We start from the raw sequence: 19,204 nt of genomic DNA on the forward strand, positions 1-19,204 counted from the left end.
TATATGAGGTACTTTGTGAGCGTTCAGTATCAACAAGAGCCTATGGGACTATAAGGCTCTCAAATGATTCTTGTGGGTTTATACGATCGATTGGTCTTATATTTCTCTATTTTTTCGACTATCTTGGCTACCTTATGGTATATAGCCCGCGGTATAAACTGGTCTGGATAGATATGCCCTGGGCATGAGCAGTATCAACACGCAAATCTTTTGTTTCCCACAGGCGATAGTATCCGCAAGTCCACAGCCCAAATGCCCACCTATATAAGGCTAAAAGTGGGCCTACGTATTCTAGACCTTGAATTTGCGGCCTAGTGGGAATCGGCTCGGGATTCCTCACTCCGACCCATTTTTCCCATGGCGATATCGGGAAACGACATTCATGAGATGCAAAGATCTGGGGAGAGATGGAATGTTGAGTTTTATGTTGTACATTTTACTTGTCAAGTTTACTATATCGGAGAATATTCGGATGATATACAGGTGTTCTAATAGTAATTCGTCGGCTAATGGTCATCAGTCTAAAGCTTGAAATACCGTGCCCCATTTCTCGGCGCATTGACCCTTGCCGGTACTCCATACTCGGTATAGTAGTGAGACATAAGAGAGAGGTGAAATTGCTAAGTACGTCTCTAGTGTTTTTTCGTACCCAGGATCCTCGGGCTTTTTCTCGGAGTCCAACGTTGTATGCAAGTATCAATGAAGAGTAAATTTTTCCGTCGAACTTCTACTTTCTGTTAATTAAGATGTAATCAAGCTTTATATATGAATAATATAATATATAATCTATATAGAACACTAAATAAGATCAAACTTATAAGGACCCACCTTATTAGCGTGTACTTAGTCACCTGATCCTCTCATCAAATCGTAGGAGCACGTGCAACAGAGCTGTATCCCGCTAGTCCCAGGGCGGAACAAAGACATTGGGGGGGGCGAGGTCGTGACTCTTGACCTCGCTTCTTTAACTTACTTTTCGCGAATCTCTGTCAATTGAGTTTGGATTTTTCTTCTAATACTTCTTTTCTTTCGACCTCTTCAAACAACCACCTTTTCAAACAACCTCACCTCTTCACTTCCGACAATGTCCAGCCAACCTCTGCTCCAAACCGCTCCGGGTAAGTCCGACAACACCTCCACTCTCAGCAGCTCAACAGCTCAACTCGAGAGACAATTCCACCTGGACCCCCTCTCCTCACCGTGACGTTGGTCGGTGCGCGATCATGTTGCTTCTCTCGAGCTGTGGGTGTTTCTGCGACCTTAATCGGCGTCCACGCCCTCCAGAGAAGCAACAGGATCGCAACCTCCATCCCAACCCAACCCACACCACAACCACCCTCCAACCCTCCAATCTCCACCGAACCCAGCTAACATCCACCAGGCAAGCGAATTGCCCTCCCAACCCGAGTCGAGCCCAAAGTCTTCTTCGCAAACGAGCGTACCTTCCTCTCATGGCTGAACTTCACTGTCATCCTGGGCGGCCTCGCCGTCGGTCTCCTCAACTTCGGCGATCGCATCGGTCGCATCTCCGCAGCCCTCTTCACCGTCATCGCCATGGGCGCAATGATCTACGCCCTAGTGACATTCCACTGGCGCGCGCAGAGTATCCGTCGGCGTGGGCAAAGCGGTATCGATGATCGATTCGGTCCTACCATCCTCGCCATTGCCCTCCTCGCCGCTGTCGTTGTTAACTTCATCTTGCGCATTCGGGATGGGCAGATGAACTAGGATGGTTCTGGTCCGGATACGATTGTTGTCTTTTTTTTATGGTGGTTTTGGATCGGGGGTTTCGATTTTCTCCCGTTCGGCCATCTGAATACTATACCATTGATTACGTTGGCCTATTCTCGTTCGTTCACTGTTGATATCGACACCGGTGTCTGTTTTTTTGTATTCACTTGGCGTGTGTTGGTCTGTTATATGCTTATGAGGCCAGAGTGCCTTTCACGTTCACATGCTCGAGTCGAGCGTCTGTCTTTTTATATATATATATATATATATATATATATTGCAATTGGCGTTTTTGGGGATTGAGCTTGTCTGACAAGCAGAAAAGAAATGAACGATTGAACTCGAATTGAATCCGATCGCGTCCTCTGTCTATTTGTCTATATACCCCCTCGATGTGACGGGCAATTATCCTTCACAGCCTGCCCATCAACATATCCCTGGATAAACTCAACAAAACTCCAATGGTCCCACTTAAGCCTAACAGTATCGGGAACTTTGATGTTCATAACGTTATGTACTAAGCGAACTGCTGCCAAACTCAACTGATTCTTTTCATTCACCAGCAAACATTGGAAAGTAGGCATCCGACCCCCTTCGAACCCCTCGCATCCGCACAAATAGTCACCTCGGTATTCGCACACTAGAAGTAATGATAATCCTCATCATGACACAATATTCCTCCCCCGCCCGCAAAAACCCAACCACCGGACTCTGTGGATGTTGGTTCTTATTCGAGCCATTCAGCTGGTTTTATATTGTGGCTTGATAAGATGCGTTGGTAAATATATTTGTTTTGCGTTGGTTGGTTGGTGCTGCGCACAACATATATATTGTAGTGTATAGCGCTAAATAGTGTTGGGGTTGGAGGGTAGCGAGCGTCGGGAATAGTGTGCATTAGAATGGTTATCAGTTCTTAAAGAGAGGAGCGATAGTTGACGATAAGCAATTTGCTTTGGAGTTAATCGAGGCAGGGGGACATTGTTTTGATCGGAATGTTAACCTTGGGGACGGGGCAACGGTCCCTTCAAGGGGTTTTTAGATGCTTATCTACGAAGGATGGATATATATATGTAGATAGTAGGACGTCAATAGACTATACGGAGTATGTCGGTCCTATCGATTGATAGTCTAACCAATGGTGTGACCTGGGTCTGGGGCGTCGTAATGCGGAGTGCAGGAGTGGGAACGTGGAAGACTTGAATATTCCTAGCAGTAGTTAGTATATGTACGTATGTGTATGTTGTACTCTATGGTGAGGTATATCGGAAATGTTGGAGATGGAGGTGCAATCTCTCGTACTTTTGCTGTGCATTATGAACCTAGTGGGATATATATAAACAGCACGACGGCTGGCTGTGATTCTAAGAGAGTCAATGTATATTTTGGTACTGCACTGGGTTACGCGTAAAGCATTGGGCAGACCCCACCATCGTCATGATGGTGCTGATAATCAGGGATGAGTGGAGCTGGGTAAATGAAAAGATGGGGAAGAAATGCTAGTTAGGTTTACTGTGATCAGCAGAGTTTTGTCGGTAGAGGATAGCTTGAGGATCTTAAAAAGTTAGTATACTCTATAACTAGTTAGTTAATTATTGATGGCTAGAGTATACTCCGTACTCCGGATGGAGTAAATTAACACTATAAATAGGGGTAATCTACTCCGTACGGAGTACAGAGTGGTTCCGATGGATAGTTCCCTAAGAACCTGGGGAAGTAGAGTTGCCCCTTGTTCTCTCCTATTTTCTTCGACGATGTTCCACAACTTTCCATTTGCTTTCTCAGCCACATCTGACCTGTATTTTGGATTGCCAAGATGAAATATGATTTGTACTTTTGTGTTTCGCACATGCAATTGAGGCGCAGTTGGAACTTGTTTATACCCGGTTTGCCCCCCGGCCAAATTCTCGATATAGGGTTCTGATTTGCTGGGGGATCTGGGAGATCGTAGATAGAACTGGCGTTAGGCAGAAACAGGACAAGGCCCAGACCGTAGGCTTGGCAATGAGTTGGGTATCAGCCGTATACATCCGGTTGAATAGGACAATAGGGGAGTGAATAGATCAAATAGTTAAGTAAATAGGATAATGTGAATAGATATATACAATGTATAGAGTATACAATGTGTCATTTTATTGTTATACATTTATATAATATAATATATAATCAGATACAGAATATATCAAACAAACAAATAAAAATGTATGACGTGTTCGTAGATATTTGAGACTGATCCAATAATCCAATTATCGAAAGGTACATGCTTTCACCATAGAATTAATATGGGAACAACAAGTATCACCTTAACTCCACTCCCTGTTTCCTCTCCCAACTCCCTCTCCCCCCCCCAGTTTTCCCATTTCCCATTTTCCCAATTGTTCTCTCTTATTCTGTGTTCTCTTCTCAATCCCCCTTTCTTCCCCTTTCTTCTTCTCTTTCCCTATTCTTTCCCCCATTCTCCCTTATTCTCCTCCCCATTATTCTCTCTCCCCCATTTCCCTTTTTTTCTCTTTCTTGTACTCTCCTCCCTCTTATTAATAGATTTTTTGCTGCCTTCCGTAATCAACCTCCGGTCGCGCAGTCGACGTCCATTCCTTTTCCGTAATAAAAGAACGCTTGGACCACCTGCCACCTAATCCAAAAACCATCTCTATGCACTCACATGGCATGTTTCGCCTGCTTCCCTGGCCCTCAACTATAGGAGGGAATAAGGTGATGGAGGATGTCAAAATGCTTGCTCCAAACTGCAGTATCAACACACTGTCGCTGCCCCAGCTCAAGCGCAAACGTTCAGACTCCGACGCGACCGATGCGCCCGCCCCGACGAAAGTCTGCGCGGATTCCATTTCTTCGCGCCCAACGCCGACCGTGATCGCTGACTCGATCGCGCCCACCCCTTCAACTCCAAATACCTCGTCAAACTCCCCGGTCGCGTCCGCGCGACCGCCGGCGCAGGACGCCGTCGTCGCCCGACCTAGTGTGACCCGACTTCGGGAAACTATCACCGCCCAGCTGAGCTTGGAGGTGTTGCTCAAGCACAACGAACTTCGTCTCATCGACCAGGAGATCGCCAAGTGTCAAGTCGCTCTGGAACAGCTGCGACGCTGTGGCGAAATCCCTTATCCCGGATCCCGTGTTGCGGGTGTCTCGCCGGATGTGAGCTCGGGAACGGGCGCGTCAGTGCTGGCACCTGGAAATGGTCCAGCCCCGATCTCGCCTGCTCCCTGGGGAGTAACGGAAGGCCCGTACGCCCGTCACTACGCACGGTGGTTGCTGCCCGATCCTCGCTTTGACGGTGGTGAGGTCGACTCTGGGATGCTGGCAAGTTCGCTGGTTGAGGGTCGCTCCACGCGTGGGAATCCCGGTGAGATGGGAATGCTGGCGGGCAAGTCTCGCCCACAGCGAGGCTCAACTGCCACTAAGCACACCGCACTGTCGACTGGTTACCCTGTGGTCAAGGAGAAGTCCGGGCCGATGCTCATCCGGCGCAAGTCGGATGGTGTCCTGGTCAAGCTGGTCTGTCTGGACTGCCGGCGCGATAACTTCTCCAGCACTCAGGGATTCATTAACCACTGTCGCATCGCGCACAACCGCAACTTCGCCAGCCACGACGCCGCTGCCATGGCTTGTGGTCAATCTGTTCAGGTGGATGACGCCGGGATTGTGGTCGGTGGCTCTGCTGAGCCCACTGCTAATCCAACAATCCCTGGCTACGTGCATCCTCTGATCCGCTCTACCCATATTGCTACGACCCCTTGGAAATCTCTTCACACGCCTGCTAAGGATTTTGTCACCCCTCGCAAACCGGCTACAGCTGCTACCTCCGCTGTTGCTACTCCTCCCTCGACTGCTGAACCGACCTACCGACGCCGCTCCGAGCCTATCCGACAGCCTCCGAACCCACAGTTTTTGGGTTCTCCTGCAACTCCTCATCTGTCCGCTCTCATGGAATCACGTGGTGCTGGTCTAGACATGGACAAGTTGGTGGAAGAATCCCGAAAGCCTGTAGATCTTAGTGGTCTATTCGACGATGACTCGGAAACAGATGACTCTCGCGGTCCGTCTGCGGGACCCAGCCATACCTCCCTTGGTGCTCGCGCCGGTCGCCAGCCGATGCGTATGCCTGTTGGTCAAACTCCTGGGGAGTCTGAGAGCCGGAAGGCCCTCGACCGCGCACACACCCCGCCCATCGAGCAAACCACCCCATCGCGCCCACAGTCCTTTTTGGACTTTTCGCTTGCTGCCCATTCCCAGACACTGCAGTCTCGGGAATCGGACAGCCTGGATCACCAAACTCTCAGTCCTCACGCCATCGAATCCAACCAAGCCCCTAGCTTAGTTAGTGATGATGAAGATGATTACGAGGCAGCCTCTGACTCCGACAGTCCTCCATCGTCCGAAGCCGACGAGCAGGAACAGGAGTTCCGCCACATCCAGGTTGAGGACGACGAGCGCGCCGCTGCTCCGTCCGCTGCCGCCGAAGCCAAGCCGGGTCCTTCCCTCGCGAGTCCTGCGCCGCAATCCGGGCCACCTCTGTCACAGCCATTGAAGCGCAGTCGCTCTAAGAAGATCTCATCTATAGTCCCGTTCAGTGACAACGACGATCAGCACGTGAGCTATCCCTATTCCGCATCCGCGGAAAATGCCGCCAAGGCCAAGCGTGCTGCCGAGCGCAAACCCAATCAGCCCAAGCGGTAATATGGAAAATCAATATTATATGACAAAAAAAACTATCAAAAACACCCGGGGTACAACACCCTGCTACCATTTTACGCGCCTCGATCTGATCTGTACTGCGACTGTTTACGCAGTGCCGTTACCGTTCCGACCTCTCTCATCTCTTCCCCGTTCTCCCTTCAACGGTAGACACCACGTCTCCTCCCTCCTATATCTTTCTCCCCTATTCGCCATTACTTCTACTTCTCCTAACCCCTCCCGTCATGTCGAAACACAATTCACTGAAAAAACCGGCCATCTTGACGATGGCCCGTGATGCATGAATTGCATGATGATCAGACGATTTTCTTGTGTCTTCCCCCTTACCCACTTTTTTATTCTTGTGATGCATGCGTCTCTCCTGTATCTGATATCTGCTTTTAATCAAGACTTGACGGCCGTGAATTTGTACATAGCGATGAGTTTTAAACAAAATGCGACTGGTTTGGCATAGATGTGGTTCTGAATACGTAGACTTAATGTGTACTTTGTAGTCAATATGGTAATCAGCGTAGTATTGAGGAAGGCCTTGTGTCATAGCCAGTGGTGTACTTGATACTAAGTACATCCAATTATTTGAACTATTCCTACCTAAGGAGCCATGTGCAAGGCACGTTGTAATACATACTCCATACAGATCTGCAACTAGATCCGCACTATCCTACCCCTAAATTGATTGTCTCCACTAGGCTCCCGCCGATGAGGCTCAAACAAAATACTTGAGTATGTACATATGTACGTGTAGTATTGAAAGTAACAACCATAAACAGACCTTTGTCTTTCCGGTTTATATGCTCAAGGTGAGGAGGAGTCTTCGGTGGAGGTTTTATAGAGCCCCCGCTGAGGATGTGAGGGTTATGAATGAGGTTAAGATGGTGCATTATTTGTATAGGGGGGAGCTGGGGACGCCGTATTTGGTAATTGGTAATTGGTATTTAGGGTTGGGGTAGGGTTGGGGGGAGGGAGCCGGTTTTTGGGGAGTCTAGGAAGGATTAGGGATTAGGGAAATGGTTAGAGGTCTTCTATGATTGTCAACTCACTCTCCTCGGGCCGAAGTGCATGTTGAAAGAGAGGGGACTTAGAGCGAGGAAATGGAAGGTGCTTGTTAGCATTCAGAAGGCGCGACATAATCTATTTGGCCATGATATAAGAGGTTATGTCGAGGATAATACCACAATGTCTCTTTGTCTTCTCATTTTACAGCTGGAAAAACGAAAATAACTGGCTGCAGTAGGAAAAACATAATTCTCAATAATAAACAGTTTTCATCACATAGTTTCTTGCTTTATTCTCTTACTACGCCTTGCGCCAAGCTCGCCAGGATCCTTCTTCGCTTCCTTTGGTGGCTGGCTATTTTCCAGCTTCCTCTCTGTCACAATATTTAAACCGGCCTCGGGTTCTTGACTAGCATAGTAATCCGAGACAGAGATATTGCGGAGTACATAAGCAGCCCTCTCAATATCAATGAAAGAGACAGGTGCGTCTCCAGCGCCATTATTAAGCCGTACCCGCAGCTCCTGTGAAGCATTCCACAGCTCTCGATACTCGTTCATATTGTACTTGACAATCAAATCCCCATTGGGCTTCTTATGTTTAGAAGGCTTCTGCTCTTTGGAATCCCGACCCTCTGGGAAATCCATCAGACATAGCCAAAGGTAAACATCGTCGCTGTAAAAGGGAACCTGTTTCTTAGCATCACTAAGAACCGTGGCGATAGACAAAATCAATGATGCAGTAGCCGGGCCGACACCACGAATAGGCGCGGTAAGGGCATCTAGACTGGCTTTAGGAAATGCATCGCTCGGTGCAACCACAGGATCCGCATCTGGGAGGGCGGCGAAAGCCGTAGATGTAGATTTGGTGATCGTCGCGTCTTGGTTGCTTTTCACCATCCCCATAAGCATGGGACGGGAGACTCCATGTTTCCTAGAGTTAAATTAGAAAAAAAAAAGCTGAACCTGTAGCATAGATACAGCAAATTGTTACTCACGTCTTCCATTCCATGATATCAACTAACTCCTCCTTGAGCAAATGGGCTCCCTCCGGCACACTTCCTTTCTGCCCACCCTCGTTCGCCCGCTCCGCGATAATCTTCGGCAGAACTTCATACCGCCACCGGTCAAGTTGGAGGAACTTATCCGTCTCTTCGAGGATTTTCTTCTCCTCGGACGGATCGAGCTCTGCCTTCGTCTCCGCCTTGCGCTTTGGTCCCTTCCCCGCCTTTGACTGGAGCTTCAGAATTAGCTTGCTGCGGTGAACTCGCTCTACCGTTGAAGGGTAGTGGGATAGCAGGTTGTGGAAAGTCTCGAGGGTGATATGGCGCGGATGGAATGATCCATGTTGTTTGTTGTCATTATCTCCGCCATTAAGGTGGTCTTGGCTTTTCTCAGGCTGGACATGTAGTGTTCTTATATTTGTTTCCTTCGCCATGGCGGAGTTTACTGAGGGGAGGCAATTCGTTTTGAGGAGACGTTGGAAGGAAGTTGAAGCTTGTATGGAGATTGTTCGTATAAGCTGTTATCGCGAGCTGATAAGGTCATGGGTTGTATTTTACTGCGTGTTTTGTAATTTTCAACAGAATAAATTACGCACATACGAAACTCGGTCTGGTTTGTCTCGGACTCATCACAAATGTTAACTATTAGACAACAAAAGCAACAAAAACAAAAACATACAACAGCATAAGTATGTCCGTTATCACCTAGCGCTCGCGATTCTATATCGTGGGCGGCTCGCCGCTTTAGCGGCCCCTTCGGGGAATCCAGGCACCCATTCACTCACCTGAACATTCAATAGGTACTTTTTAACACATTGTGAAATCACAGCAGGTCTGTGTTGTTGTTTCTTTCCTCCCTCGGATTACGATACTGTGAAGGGAAAATGCGTACTCAGCATGGCTGAGGGCCCCCCCCCCACTCCATTTGATGATACACGCTGTACTCTTTTTTTGGTCGACCTTATCGAAGCCTTAGTATCTCTAGATGGCATGATGGAATCCGAATCTGAGGCGAAGTTATTACAGAGCACACGATGCGCTTACTGTACCTTGTAGACCAATAGGTATGCAAAGAAGTCCATTGGGGGCTTGAGTTGAATTGAAATGTAGTATAAAGAATTACCGAATGATAATCTGCGCCTGTGGTTCCATTGCCGGCATGGCATCTATGCTGGTGGGGCTGTCAGCATCTGACTCGCCTCCATCTGTCGCTAGCTTGACGTTGGTTCCCTCTTTGACAGCCTAGCTTTCTTCGCCGATACATCTCTTGTTAAGCAATTCTTATCCACGACTAGCCTTGTAGTAAATATGCTTAGTCATTCAGAAGGTGCCCAGACACAGCGGCCACCAAGAGTCGCATCCTGTGAGCCCTGTCGACTAACTGTCTAAACTAGCCAGCAATAACCGGTAACCTTGCGCATGGTGTGTTGGGTGACAAATTCCCCATGAGTGCATGTAGAGGAAGAATGCTTTAAGATCAATATCAATCTCCTGACGGTGGAGGAAACATGATTAAGCATCCAGTACGCCCGCGCGGGCTTACAGATCGGCCGCCGGTAGACATACGTTCATTGGCTACCCAGGTAGAATGAGCGGCCCCACTGTCTGTATATCCAATGGAAGGCTTAGTATATGGCAGGGATGTCGGGGAGATCTGTGGGTCCCGCCGTCCGCCGCCCATGAAACGACAAGGAATCTACTCCTATTTGTCAGGGCCGGCCAAGAGGTAATTGGTTTTCCAAGGTTACTACCCCAATAGGCATGTGTTCAAGACTATAGAAATGTCTGGCTCTATTTATTTCCCTATCTTCCCTGACTAGCTCGCCATTTTCAACTTTGTCCTGTCTTCTCTTCGCAGAATCAACCGAAGAAATCCCAATTCTACAGCATCGACTCCCAGGAAGCAAAGCTTCATGATGGCATCGCATACAGAGACCGAAAATTGCGAAAGCACCTTAGAGGCTTCCGGCCAAGTCACCCCTTCCACCGATCTCGAAAAAGGAGCAAATGACCTCCAGCATGCACTCCCCGAGGAAGAGACGCGGCCGGGAGCAAAGGCTGGGCTGTCACTGAGACAGTTCTGGATTGTTATGTTCGGGTATGCTCTCTTGATATGCTTTATATGATGGTTACGGTGTGATCTAATTATATTATCTAACAGATTAAATGTGGGAATGCTTTTGACCGCGTTGGATTTCAACATTGTCGCCACAGCTGTTCCCATTATCTCGTCAGAATTCAATGCCTACAGCAATTCCTCCTGGCTGGGCACTGGATTTCTCGTTACGTTTGCCCTTGTTCTTCCTATCTATGGTAAGCTTGGTGACATTTTTGGGCGGCGGAACATGTTCGTTGTGGGAACCCTCATTTTCATTCTTGGAAGCGGCCTCTGCGGCGGTGCTAAGAGCATGAACATGCTCATTTGGTCCCGTGTGGTCCAGGGCATTGGAGGCGGTGGTATCTACGGCCTGGTTAATGTGAGTTGATTAAATTAAAACATCGAGAGGATGCGGAAGTTTATAAACTGACTTTCTCGGAACAGATCATTGTCACCGAACTTGTTCCCCTTCGTGATATTGGAAAGTACGTCTCTTTTACAGGACTGGTCTGGGCTATTGCCGATGTTGCTGGTCCACTTTTGGGAGGCGCATTTAGTCAGTGAGTGCCTCATGATCTATTTCAGCAGGGCAATTAACACCTAACAATATTGGATAGATACGTCACCTGGCGCTGGTGCTTCTACATTAACCTGTGCATCTCCCCAATCAGTCTCATTATCACTCTTATCTTTCTCCGTATTCCGACTCCCAAAATCGACAAGGAGCGTATTAAAAATTTTGACGCTATTGGAAGTATCACCCTCATCGGTGGTACCACCTGTCTCCTCCTGGGCATCTCCTGGGGTGGGAACAACTTCCCATGGAGCGACTCTCGCGTTATCGGCTGTTTCGCTGGTGGAATTGTATTGCTCGTGGTTTTCGTGGTCTGGGAGCACTCGGCTAAAGATCCTTTTATGCCACCCGTGTTCCTCAAGAGCCGCGCTATCGTCGCTATTTTCTTTGCCGAGTTCTTTTACGGTGCGAACTTACTAGGAATGATGTACTACGTGCCACAGTTCTTTCAACTGGTTTACGGCGATTCCGCCACAATTTCAGGCGTCGCTCTATTGCCAATGATGCTGGGTCTGGCGATTGGTAACCCTGTCGCCGGTTGGGTTACCAGCAAGTACGGCCTCAGTCTGGCCAATGCATGGGTTGGCGCAGCACTCACCGTATTAAGCAGCGGCCTGATCACGCGCTGCGCAGCGGGAACAAGCCGCGCAGAAGCGATCGTGGAGCTGATCATCCTTGGTATTGGGCAGGGTGCCGTCATGGAAGGTCTGATGGTCGGGGCGCAGTTTTCAGTCGAGCCTATGCACATCGGCATAATCACGGGGTTGGTTATATTTGTCCAGACTGTCGGTGATATTTTCGGTATCGCTATATACGCCGCAGTCTACCAGAACGTGCTGCGAACCAAGCTGCACCACCTGGCCTTGAATATTGAGCAGATTGGAACCATACTTTCGGATATACAGAAGGTGAAGACGCAGTTCGATGGTGAAGCGTACCAGTCAATCATCGAGGTGTATGCGGAGAGCTTGCAGAATGGTTGGTGGTGGCTGTTTGTCTGTGCGGTATGTTCGTTGATCAGTTCGGCGTGTGCGAAGCAGCGGAAACTATAGACTTTGGCGGAAAACTGAGCTTTGGGGGAAGGGGTATGTACTTAATATTTGTTAATGAAGGAGAGGATATTGATATATATATCATATGCCTAGCAGCCATTCAATAAGGATGAACTAAGGTTTCCCAGAGACAACCCGTGGTCATCCCAGGATATTCTACGAAACTAGGGCTATGCAATGCAACCTTAGGTAGAGCGGCCGGAGAGGAATATCATGAAGGGTATACGGGCACTTTATAAATATGAAGGAGGCCCGCGGAATTAGAGACGAAGGTGCTCAGTCACTACCCTAGGGAAGGAGTAGGATTATTGATACGAAAGAACAGGATGCTATATCATCCTAGTGGTTACGCTCCTGGGCGACAGGTATTGCAAGCTGGGGTGTTGGGTCCAATAAAAATGAAAGTAGTGCGTCAGGCTAAAAGCAAATGCGCAGTAATCGGTGGGGGCCAAAGTAAAAACAGGGGACGGCGATGAGTGCAATATAGAGGAGTTGAAGGGAGGGGAAGAAGGTAAGCGGAGGTCGAAAGGGCAAGATCGCGTCTGTATGTCAAGGCGGACATAGGGAGATGATTACAAACTAGTGTATTGGGGTGCTAGTTAAGGGGAAAACTAACGACATCTAGTTATAGGTCCGCCATTTATAGGTGAGATTGAATCTCATATGGGTATAAAGTACAACATAGACTACTCTAGGCCGCAAATAATCCACATTTACTCGGCACAGATGCATACCTTATTGACAGAATTACAGATACGACGAGCGTATGGGCCAAAAACAATGCCTCGGACTACATATGTACGCAGTTCGCATGTGAAATACGTTAGTCTAACAATTCAAGGTTGGAGAACACATTATTACCTAAGCGTGTAGTCAGTCAGCGCTAATTATGGCCGAAACAAAGGCCACTCTTATAAGTACAGAGTAATCAACCATCCACAGTCCACTACGCTTGATGCTCTAGTCCCTCCAGGACTATTTGCCACTTCTCCTATCTATAATATCCTTCGATGTATCCACTTCACTAAACGACCCTATCTTTGGTGATATCTCTTTTAGTAGCCCTGATGGTCACACATCCTCGCCTGTCTCGTACCTACCCGGTGTCGGACCCCGCCAAGGACCACCATCAGTTAGCCAAGCCACGGAAACAGGCGTGTTTAGTATGTCCTCACATCCTATCTGCCTACACTGAATTCGGAGCTAAATAATGGTCCCCCATTAAGGCATGTCGTCGACGAAAGAAGCGTTGTGATGTAAGCCCCACACCGACCACCTGAACCCCACCTGCAGAATCCGGGCACCGAGGCTGACTCTGGTGATACAGGGCAATCAGCCCGCCTGTTCTGCATGTAGTGGCTGGAAGATGGAATGTGTCTATGCTTCGGGCTCCCAGACCCCATTGGATCATGGGGTTCCCACCCCTAACAGCGCTATGGAGATGGACCTTGCCGCCTTTGTTCAAGACCTGCCTGATACATCTTTTGATTTTCTACCGGAATTCTTCCCATTTACCTCGGATGCTACCCATGGGGTGCTGGGGTGCGGCGAACAATCTCCAGACGGTTTGATGCTGGCCGATCCCTCTCGGCCATCGTCAACGAACCTGTCTAGCTATCCTACGGTCCCATTACCGTCCCCCGAGCAAAATGTCCTACTGATAAATGAGTTCTTTGATCGTTCTCATCATCTCTTACCATGCATCCATAAGGATACTATGCTAAATCGTTCGCGGGGATCGCAGGGCCTAGCCTTGTCGACGCCGTTGGAATGGGCCATTTTGGCCACTGCCGTAAGGACTACTCGTAGCGCGATGGTTTCTCGGGCAGATATCTTTCTGCAAACTGCTGTCGATTCACTCGCGCAAAGCCCTATTATACAGGTGGGTAGTTAAGATGAACGGTCCGATTTTCACAAACTGACATAATGGTAGGAGAATGTGTTGCGGGATTTACAAGCAGCTGTGTGGTGTGTATTTTCGCTCTATCATTCGGGTGCGATTACCAAGGCCGTCGTGTTGCTGGCGCAGGCATACTCCCTCGCATGCTTGAATGGATTAAACAGACTGGATGATCCCAACCCTAATATGCTGGCGACTATACGGTTCTCCCCATTAGAAGAGGAAGAATGCCGCTGCACACTATGGGCCCTCTTTATCCTCGATCGGCAAATAAACCACCTGGTGGGCCGCCACTTCGTTATTGACGATATGCTCTGGTGCGTGAATTACCCTTTAGACAACCGGTCTCTTCAAAATGGTCTACGCGTAGACCTTGAAGGCTACGATCCAGATCTTGCAGCACTAGCGTCGGAGAAACCCAACGTTCCAATCGGGGCTTGTTTGACTCGTCTAGTATGCAAGGCTAGCGTCATTCTCGGCCGCATTGTTACATACAAGAACATTAAGCCTATGCCTACAAGTGCCGACGGCGCCCAGACCCGCTTGGCGGAATTCCACGAGCTCCAGTCTGCCCTTGCATGCTTCTGGATGTCTTTACCATCCTACGTTCATAATATTACCGAAGTGCCACCTGAGAATGCCAGTCAAACTTTCTGGTTGCTGATTGTCGCCCACACCTGCTCCGCAATTCTTTTCTACATCACCGAGGTAAAGCGCCGCGGCCCCGGAGGTGCCAATCTTCCAACCGAACGGGAGAATTTTATCTGTACCTATAAATCCGTGAACAAGGTTGTGACTGGGCTTCGTCAGGTCTCGGGCCTCTCAATCGATGCAGTCTTAAACCCGATGCTAGCACCTTCATACTTTATGTGTTGTCGCTTCATTCTGGCGCAGTGGCGCCTATCACAGCAGGGGTCGTACCGCTTGGATCTGAACCTCGTTTTAAAATTGCTGGAACGGATGTCCCAGGAACAGGCGCAACTGCTGCGGATCTATAAAGATATTATTGACCAGGAGCTCGGTAGGCATATGCAGCCAGGAGGGGGCGTTGTTCAGTCCCTATTGCGCACAGATTATTGCTTTATGATTTAGGGCGTTGTATCCGATTTGCGATCCTCAATAACCGATGATTGATTCTTTATGTCATATACCTGGCCGAGTGCGGTGTGATAATGCTGAAATAATAGTTGCGAAGGGCTTCATGTTTATAATGGACATTCCCACGGGGATTGGGTTACAAGAGTCGAACGTATGGAAGTCCCGAGGTCTTGGATGACTTGACTAAAGCAATGACGTCGGCGAAACAATCCTTTCCCAGAGAGGACGAAGCACATAACACCTGAATCACTATGTCAAACTCGTTCACAAGCAATGTACCCTTGGAATCCAACAAGGGCATAATGAATGAAGCTATTTCACTGTACAATTCTCCATAGTCCCCCAATTTCAAGTTGGAGACTATATTAACCTACATGATTCTATGGATTGATCCTTTCCTTAGAATCGATATTAGAGAATAAATAGCTGCTCTTTTTATCAGAAGCTGTTTCTAAGGTTAGGTTAGATACGGAGCCAAAGGATATAAAAAACGAGGCCGAAAAGGACTGGTATATTCCCATACTAAGCTTGAGCTTGAAACTCATCCCATTCGCCTAGTCAGAGATACCTCTTGTAGAAAGTAGGGGATGTGAGTATAGTTGATTTGCTTTGCAATTTAAATATCCTTCCTTTCGTTACATGGTATTGCCATCTTTGGAGTACGCCCAAGCCCTCTCAAACTCATTCCAACCCCCAGGGGGCGCGTCCCACATGGCAAATTCACGAACCACTGTCTCGTAGCATCCATCGCTGGGCATATTTCCCTGACAGACATTTCCTCCAACAGCGATGTTGATGAGGATTCTGAACTCACTCATCTTCCTCGTGCCAGGCGGCTTCTCGGCCCTCATGATGGGCGTGCCATCAATCAACCAGACCAACCGCCCCCCGCCCGTTGTTTCGTCCTCGTCCCAGATAAAATCGTACTTCACCCCCACCGGCGAGCTAATGTTGGGGATGGGGGTTTCAAGAACGCGATGCTTGTTCCAGTCCTCGCCGTTGAAGTGGCCCCAATGCAGACAAGTGTGGTTGACAGCATCGCCGTTCCACGCTTCCATGATGTCGATTTCGCCATCCTCGGGCCACTTGAAGGGGTCTTTAGGCAGCAGCCAAAAGGCAGGCCAGATACCTTGGGCCACGGGCGCCGTGATTCTGGCCGACAGACAGCCCCGTGGTCGGTCAAGGGTCTGGTGACTCGACAGTCTGGCGCTGGTAAACTTCTGGGCAGGGTCGGGATGTCCGTGGTTGATCAGAGCACGCACAATCACCGCATCGCCCTGGCTTGAATGGAATGAGTTTTGTGGGCTGTCGATATAATTCTGCGCCTCGTTGTTGCCCCATCCATTTTGACCCTGTTCGTGGTAAAAGTTGGAGGACACGGGTGCTTCAGGGTGTAGATTGGGCTGCCAGTAGATCTGGGGTTGCGAGTACTGTTGCTGATAATCTAGTGGGGGTTTGCTAGAGGTTGGAATAGGCGGTGGGGGATGGCTGTTGTACGACGGTACTGGCTCAGGGGCTTGATGGGTTAATTCCCCCCAAGCCTTGTCGGCCTTATCGATAATGCCCTGGAAGGCCTGTCTGAATGGCATATTGAGTACGACCTATGGGATGTTGGGGGTTGCACCTGGACACAAGTACCTAAGTGTTGGAAGACGCGGGGACACGAAAAACAAACAGTCAGCAATGCCAACGTCACATTGTGGATATCCCTTCTTGGTATCCCCTTTCACATTCTTCCACACCCTTGCGCCATCGTACCTCGGGAAATATATTGATCCCTTCCTAAGGCTGGATAGATCTAATCAGTGGACACATTATGCCTCCTTCGGGTTAAACCACTCGGACAACACTCAGATCAGATAAATCTCAGGCCCACTTATAATTTATCACATGACCAATGGGGTAGAAGCAAAATTTTGGCATCCCAAAATTTCAAGATCTTATAACTTCTAACATATGGTCTATCTAGTGTACTAAAACTTAACGTTAGTCACATCATTCACATCAGTCCACATTTCTCTCTCGACATCATCAATATCACCACCAACACGTGCCTCTCTACTCGCACTATCTCCAAGTATGGCAGAAGCATGCCATCCCAATCCCCCCACTGCAACAGAACTCTCTAAAGCAGAGCGCTTCAAAGCTACACATCTCGCCGCGCGCCATGGCAACTACCACCAATATTACGCCAAGTTCCGGGCTCCCACCATTCCGGACGAGCGCCTTTCCATTCTCCCATCAGATATCCTCCGCAACGCGCGAGTCATAGACCTAGGCTGCAACGCGGGCAAATTGACCAATGAGGCAATAGCGCACTGCGGCGCAGCCGTGGCAGTCGGCGTCGATATCGACCCGTGGCTGGTCGAGCAGGCGAAGGCGGCGTACCCGGACGGACCGTGCACATTTGAGCACTTTGACTTCGTGGATGCGTCCGCGTACATGGGTACCGCGCTGGGCAAGTTTGATGTTGTTCTACTGCTCTCTGTGACCAAGTGGATCCATCTCAACAACGGGGACTCTGGGATGTTGACGCTATTTGCGCACATACACAGCATACTGAATGAGGGGGGTTATCTTGTTGTGGAGCCGCAGCCTATGAGCAATTATGCGAGAGCTTCGAAGAAGAATAAAGAATTGAGAGAGACGTATAAGACTATCCAGATCAGGCCGCCGTTTGAGGATGAGTTGAAAGCGCAGGGATTTGAGAGGATATTGCAGTTTGAGAGGGACGAGGAGGGTTTTGCTAGGCCCGTACATGTTTGGAAGAAAATATCATAATAATATGATCAACGGAGATGGCTTAAATGAGCCGGGCGAATTAACTTGCATTGGGAAGACGTAGACCTTTGGATTGATAGGTAAAAAGGGGACAGACGAAGCATATTTGACGTAGTATAGGAATCCCAGAGTAGCATAATCCTTAACCTTGGAAGTAGATAGTCAGATGGTTTACTCGCTGATGAAAAGAATTGGTCAAACTAGTTATGTTTTGTCTTCCTCTTTAATATCAAATCATGTAAATATAACTATAGAGTATATAAATAAGGCAACATCCGTATCTGATCTACTATATAAGAGCATTCAACGGGTGTTGGTAGGAGGCGTAACAAGGATATTTGGCCCACGATATATTGGGGTATTATATGTAAGGCAAGTACGCTACACCGCGTTATGTTCTTAGGCGCCTTTTTTATGTTAACTAGCGAGACTAAAAAGGCTAAATAAAAAAACATACAACAGCGTGTCTAAGGTGGTGGTCACCTAGCGCTCACGCCTAAACCGTGAGCGGCTCGCCGCTCTATTCAGGGCACTCAGGGCAGATATTTACCTACCTAAATATTCCTCACTCAAATCTTCAGCCTATATAGCAAAAGGTACATTTCCCATCATAACCAACCAAAAAAATATAAAAAAATCTTAGTTAGCTGGCTAGCTGAGTCTATCCTATGCTTTCTGGGGATCTATCTAATCCAAGTGGGCCGGCCCTAAGGCAGGGGGCAAATCTCAAATGAAATAAATTATATCATTTATTTAAATTAAAAAGTTCAACATAAAAGGGCCCAAATGACCACTCCTTGGTTGATTCTGCACTCTCAACTATTCACAATGAAGGCTTTCATTCTTCTTGTCGCCGCTTCTGCTGGCGGTGCACTGGCTCATCCTACTACCCTCAGTCAGCGCGACAGCCATACATGCCCGGACCTACTGTATGGTTCTCCTACGTGCTGCTCCATCGACATTCAAGGTATTGCAGACCGCGACTGCAATGCTCGTAAGATCAATCCTCTGCTTACTCGACGCTTATCAAGCTCGAAAATTTGTTCAAGATAGTAACCCATGCTGACCTATTTGAAAATGACAGCCAAGAGCGCAAATAATGTTTCCGACTTGACGAGCAGCTGCTCTAGCGATGGTAAATTGGCTCAGTGCTGCACTTCGAACATTATCGGACTGGGTGTTCTTTGTAAAGACCCAGTTGGTGCTTAGATAGGCCCATGGATTGTGAATGTGAGATTCATTGATCTATAGGCCTAAATAG

At 48.4% G+C, this 19,204-nt stretch overlaps 8 protein-coding genes across 8 annotated transcripts; 6 read left to right on the forward strand and 2 right to left on the reverse strand.

The window, feature by feature from the left end:
- Nucleotides 1-969: 969 nt before the first annotated feature.
- Nucleotides 970-1,728, forward strand: N7455_007319 (putative vacuolar transporter chaperon Vtc1; the record flags this gene model as incomplete). The annotated part of the gene is made up of 2 exons (XM_040956060.2): nt 970-1,118; nt 1,382-1,728. Exons 1-2 carry the CDS (start codon nt 1,085-1,087, stop codon nt 1,726-1,728), a joined length of 381 nt encoding a protein of 126 aa, XP_040813478.1. The 5' UTR covers nt 970-1,084.
- A 2,667-nt stretch (nt 1,729-4,395) lies between these two features.
- Nucleotides 4,396-6,426, forward strand: N7455_007320 (uncharacterized protein; the record flags this gene model as incomplete). The annotated part of the gene is made up of 1 exon (XM_040955944.2): nt 4,396-6,426. The coding sequence occupies one exon, from the start codon at nt 4,396-4,398 to the stop codon at nt 6,424-6,426; it is 2,031 nt and encodes a 676-aa protein (XP_040813515.2).
- A 1,286-nt stretch (nt 6,427-7,712) lies between these two features.
- N7455_007321 (uncharacterized protein) lies at nt 7,713-8,874 on the reverse strand (the record flags this gene model as incomplete). Its single annotated transcript, XM_040956003.2, has 2 exons — nt 7,713-8,370; nt 8,435-8,874. The coding sequence occupies 2 exons, from the start codon at nt 8,872-8,874 to the stop codon at nt 7,713-7,715; spliced, it is 1,098 nt and encodes a 365-aa protein (XP_040813604.2).
- A 1,482-nt stretch (nt 8,875-10,356) lies between these two features.
- Nucleotides 10,357-12,164, forward strand: N7455_007322 (MDR family MFS transporter; the record flags this gene model as incomplete). The annotated part of the gene is made up of 4 exons (XM_065605596.1): nt 10,357-10,538; nt 10,602-10,917; nt 10,983-11,098; nt 11,156-12,164. 4 exons carry the CDS (start codon nt 10,357-10,359, stop codon nt 12,162-12,164), a joined length of 1,623 nt encoding a protein of 540 aa, XP_065461450.1.
- Nucleotides 12,165-13,530: 1,366 nt separating this feature from the next.
- On the forward strand, nt 13,531-15,156 carry N7455_007323 (fungal specific transcription factor domain-containing protein; the record flags this gene model as incomplete). The annotated part of the gene is made up of 2 exons (XM_065605597.1): nt 13,531-14,046; nt 14,098-15,156. 2 exons carry the CDS (start codon nt 13,531-13,533, stop codon nt 15,154-15,156), a joined length of 1,575 nt encoding a protein of 524 aa, XP_065461451.1.
- Nucleotides 15,157-15,797: 641 nt separating this feature from the next.
- Nucleotides 15,798-16,751, reverse strand: N7455_007324 (glycoside hydrolase family 16 protein; the record flags this gene model as incomplete). The annotated part of the gene is made up of 1 exon (XM_040956026.2): nt 15,798-16,751. One exon carries the CDS (start codon nt 16,749-16,751, stop codon nt 15,798-15,800), a length of 954 nt encoding a protein of 317 aa, XP_040813425.2.
- A 490-nt stretch (nt 16,752-17,241) lies between these two features.
- On the forward strand, nt 17,242-17,943 carry N7455_007325 (class I SAM-dependent methyltransferase; the record flags this gene model as incomplete). The annotated part of the gene is made up of 1 exon (XM_040956062.2): nt 17,242-17,943. The coding sequence occupies one exon, from the start codon at nt 17,242-17,244 to the stop codon at nt 17,941-17,943; it is 702 nt and encodes a 233-aa protein (XP_040813578.2).
- Nucleotides 17,944-18,771: 828 nt separating this feature from the next.
- Nucleotides 18,772-19,152, forward strand: N7455_007326 (uncharacterized protein; the record flags this gene model as incomplete). Its single annotated transcript, XM_040956033.2, has 2 exons — nt 18,772-18,937; nt 19,028-19,152. The coding sequence occupies 2 exons, from the start codon at nt 18,772-18,774 to the stop codon at nt 19,150-19,152; spliced, it is 291 nt and encodes a 96-aa protein (XP_040813538.2).
- Between the last annotated feature and the right edge of the window lie 52 nt (nt 19,153-19,204).

This window comes from Penicillium solitum (genome assembly GCF_028829755.1).
Source record: "Penicillium solitum strain IBT 25940 chromosome Unknown utg000004l_segment0_segment0, whole genome shotgun sequence".
Classification (NCBI taxonomy): domain Eukaryota; kingdom Fungi; phylum Ascomycota; class Eurotiomycetes; order Eurotiales; family Aspergillaceae; genus Penicillium; species Penicillium solitum.